Source organism: Egretta garzetta, unplaced genomic scaffold (genome assembly GCF_000687185.1).
Source record: "Egretta garzetta isolate BGI_Z169 unplaced genomic scaffold, ASM68718v1 scaffold297, whole genome shotgun sequence".
Taxonomy (NCBI): Eukaryota; Metazoa; Chordata; class Aves; order Pelecaniformes; family Ardeidae; genus Egretta; species Egretta garzetta.
The window spans coordinates 927,065-931,399 of NW_009260410.1; the positions used below are offsets into that span (position 1 = coordinate 927,065).

The 4,335-nt window shown below is 38.8% G+C and overlaps 1 protein-coding gene across 2 annotated transcripts in view; it reads left to right on the forward strand.

Annotated features, from left to right (window-relative positions):
• The first annotated feature begins 30 nt into the window (after window positions 1-30).
• Window positions 31-4,335, forward strand: part of PPIL3 (peptidylprolyl isomerase like 3) — a 7,595-nt gene continuing 3,290 nt past the window's right edge. Inside the window, exons 1-6 of one of the 2 annotated variants that reach the window (XM_009643562.2) lie at window positions 32-266; window positions 613-659; window positions 1,775-1,849; window positions 2,661-2,754; window positions 3,408-3,475; window positions 3,930-4,048. In XM_009643562.2, coding sequence (XP_009641857.1) covers window positions 657-659; window positions 1,775-1,849; window positions 2,661-2,754; window positions 3,408-3,475; window positions 3,930-4,048 — 359 coding nt within the window. In that variant the 5' untranslated portion in view covers window positions 32-266; window positions 613-656. Of the gene's footprint in view, window positions 267-612; window positions 660-1,774; window positions 1,850-2,660; window positions 2,755-3,367; window positions 3,476-3,929; window positions 4,049-4,335 lie in introns of both variants that reach the window. The other variant, XM_035899090.1, reaches the window with a different exon arrangement.

Sequence of the window (4,335 nt, forward strand, 5' to 3'; positions counted from 1 at the left end):
GCCGGAGCTGGCTGCGGGCGGCTTCCCCGGCTTCCGTGAGAGGCCTTGCCGAGCCTGGGGGCTAACCAGGGAGGGCAGTCCGTAGAGAAGAAGTTAGCGTGTAAAACTGTTGGTTTCTACGCAACTGCGGTTTTATTATCATCATTTCAAATGCTTTACTTGAAAATAAGATAAAAAAGTTTGATCCTGTGCTTGGATGCAGGTACCTGTCTGTTGCAGGCACTGACAGCTGTCAGAAGGTGGCTCCAAATCACGCTTCTGTTTAGGTACTGGCACGTGGTTTTTCTCTGTTAATTCCTGTCACTTATAAATATCATAATCTTTGGAAAAGTTGTGATTGCTTTGTATAAGCTTTCATCTTAGGAAAGGGTGTGGTTTTGCCACCCCCACCCCCCTTTCTCTAAGCTATTTTGTTCTACTCCTTTGTAGTTCTTCATATGCTGCATAGTTGCACAATGCAAGTAAAACATTTATCCACAGTCCCTTGAATGGCACTGTAAAACTGCATGGAGTTTTAAAAAAAACCTGTGCGGCATATAACCTCATAAATATTTTAGAATCAAAAGGATTGGTGGAAAAAAACCCAATAAATCTCATATGTTTTCTTTGCAGGGAATTGCTGTATACAAATTACCTCAGCTTTTTGATAAGCAGACATGGTGAGAACAATAGCACTTTTTATATTTTTTCATTCTTTCTGGAATGGTCATCTCTTGGAAAGTGAATAGCTGCTCTGCATCTCGAAGGGTTACACATTTTACTCTGATGATGTGAATAACTTGTAATGAAAAGTTCAGGTTTTCATTTCAGACAAGATATTTTGAGAAGGAAAACAGGTCAGCTTACATTAGTCTAAAATATAATTAGACTTTTAGTTCTGAAATACTAAATCTTAATCCTACTTTGGCTAGTATTTGGTTATCTAGTTTGTTTTCTTTTACCACAGAAGCATTATTCAAGTTGCAAGCACATAGCCCTGCTTGAGTGTATGTAACCTTCTACATTTGCAGGCTTTTAAAAGTTTAGCAAATCAGGAAAAAGAGATAAGACTGTGTCTTAAACTGTACATACACCTTTTGCAGAATCTTCATGGACATTGCAGGCAACTATCTTCTCTTTACTTGCATACTTCTGGAAAAGTATGCCAACTTGATACTGATTTTACTAGTTTTCCTGTACACTTGTCCCCCAGTATAGCCCCACAGTAATTGTTTTTGCGTAGTTTAGCACTTTCCATGGAAGCACTGTGATATATTGGGCCTATAGGGATATATTTATATATTTGCTTAGGTGGCTGGGTAACTGCCATTTTAAATTTTATGAAGGTTATTTATAAATTCTTAAGAGAAGTGTGTAATTTTGTAGATTTGCTTGTTTAGGAAGGCAGATTATATGCCGTGCTATTCAGAACTAGCCTTATCACTCAAAAGGCTGCGGGCAAGTAACACCCATTAGTTGTCCCTCTGGTAGGGGGGACCTACCAGACTGAGTAGGTCCAGTTCACAAATGAATAACGTATCTCTGAAGTATAACAGCATGAATCAGAGCTTCTGCATTGCCACAGTGAACTTGATTTGTCATGAAACTAAATGAAACTAAGTCCTTTCTGGTGATTTCATTGGAAATGTGGAAGTTTTGTGACAGTAGCCAAATATTGAAACAGTGGTTATACGCAGTGGGAAGTTGCTTGTGTTCTTGGTGGGACTGGGAAATAAAACTGAGTCTGTTAGTATTTCATTGCTGATTTAATTATTATTTTCTGCCTCTTGCTCAGGCTGTCACGCTGCATACTGATGTAGGAGATATTAAAATTGAACTATTCTGTGAGCGTACGCCAAAGACTTGCGAAGTAAGTCAAGTAACAGGAGTGGGATTGCCTAGTGTTGAAACAAAGCAGTAGAAATAGTGAAGACTGTCGAGGAGGTGAAGTGGCATTTGCAATTCATCTTTTCACGTAGTGGAATATTAACATTTTACGCTGGTACAGTGCCTGTTCCACTTGTGGAACTTGTGTACTGTATACTTGTGTACCGTGTCATACTGCCTAGAGCTTTGCTGCCTGTTTCTCACCAGATAAGGTTTAACTAAGGGCCGCTTTTCGCCAAGTTCTAGCATCTCCCAAAGTGTCCTTTGCCCTTAAGGGGAAATATGGCACATGGCCTGGGATTCCCAAATTTCCCTGGGTTTGCTCATGCTTGCACAGATTTTATTTTAATTTACAAGCGTGAGAATCACTCCCAGTTTCTCAGAGGCCTCAGGTTTTCCTTTCTGCGAAAAATTTAAGCTTAAATTGAAATAGTTTACTTTTGAACTAACAAAGCTGAGGCGTGAAGATATTGATTACAAAATTACATTTACAAAATAAAAATATTGAAGTGACCACTTCTGAGTGTGTCTCAGGCTTCTTGTTTGTTCCTCAAGGCAGATGACCTTGTGCTGTAAGCTTTATTTAAAATCCTTTGTATCTGTGACAGTGTCAAAGGAGCATATTAACTATAATTTGTTTATGACTATTCTGTGGCAATACTCCGCGGAATTCACATGGTTACAACACAAAGCGGAGGCAAAAGGGTTAGTCTTGGTCCTGCCAATGCTGTCATTTTAGTAAGAGGGTACTGTTTCTGAATTGTATCTTAATATGGTTTGTTTCATTTCCTTAGAATTTCCTGGCTCTTTGTGCTAGTAACTACTACAATGGCTGCGTATTTCACCGGAATATAAAGGGCTTCATGGTTCAGACAGGGGATCCACTAGGTAAATTGTTCTGTCAGGGTCTCTCTATAGAAAAATGTACATAAAAATAAAATATAAGAAAAATATCAAGAAATATAAAGAAATTATAAGTATGAATATTAAAAACATAAAGTAAAAATAAAATATAAGAATTATTGTATTGTTGATAGAGGTTTTTATGATGAGATTAGTTTCCTGTGGTGAGCTTACAGGAGAGCAGCCGTTACCCTAGTTCTAAATAATCATGCAGTAGTAAAGCATCCTACAAACTTTAGTTTTTTCCAGCTGTTGCCACTAAATATGATGGTTCTGCTGGCTTACCAGCTGTTGAACAGGTAGCAGTTGCTACTGTGGTTTCTCTGGTTTCTGCCTGAAAGGCTACACTGCCTCTAAAGCATTTGGGGAAAATGTCCCAGACAGTGTCAACTGTTTGGGAGAAAATCTGATTGAACTGTGTGTCTGTCTGGAGTCATACTAAATTTAATTTGAGGATATGTCAGTGCTTTGTTCTGGAGTTGTCTCTGCTTAGTATCAAGACATGAGACCCCAGTCCCTGCCTCAAACGAATTACAGTCTTATCTAGGGTCATTGCTTTACAAGTGTTATAACAGTATTTCATTTCTGCATTCTTCAGTCTGAAAATCCAGTAATCTGTTGTAGTGCTTCTTTGTCAGGCACTGGGAAAGGAGGTAACAGCATCTGGGGCAAGAAGTTTGAAGATGAATTCAGTGAATACCTAAAGGTATTTCTGTGCTCTCAATATGCAGTTATGTTTTCACATGAATTTTATTTACAGGTTGAAGAACGATCAGTGTTGTGTTGTATTGTAATACCTCTTTTGTCATTGTGAAGCAAAGTATGATCCTGCGATAAAGGGGTGGAAAGCTTATTATTAAAATGGGAACAGGCATTTCTGTACTTGGCAAGTTACATTTGAGGGTTTTCATCACTGAGAATAGAAGTAGAAAGAATTTGTAACAAAGTATTTTTCATGCACTGAAGTCAAAGAAGTAATTTTTCATTGTAAGAGCAGTTTTGAGGAGCTAATTAGGGACTGTGGTGGAATATATTAGCAACCAAGATTTGTTCTTAATATTGGTATTAAGGCAGAGTACAAAGTCACAGAGCACTTTGTACAGGTTACAGTCCTTCTTTTACAGACGTGTATTCATGTTGAGGTTTTTCTCCTCTTTCAGCACAGTGTCCGTGGAGTAGTTTCAATGGCAAACAATGGTCCGAATACCAATGGATCGCAGTTCTTCATCACTTACGGCAAGCAACCGCACCTAGACATGAAGTACACTGTCTTTGGGAAGTGAGTGATCCAACTGCATGCCTCCTTATCGTAGTGTCTGAAGGATCTGAATATTTTGGGGCACATGCAATGCAAAGTTAGAAGCTTCTGGTTCTAACTCTTTAAAATATTGGATGTGTACATGTAAATGTATGCTCTTGCACTGTCACCACAATTAGTTGCTCCAAAATGCTCCTCCATTCCAGTGGGGAATTCAGTAGAAATAGGTGTATTAAAAATTACCTCAAGAATGGAACTTTTGGGGTTTTTTTTCCTCTCTCTCCCTGTGTCCCCCCCCCCCCCCCCCC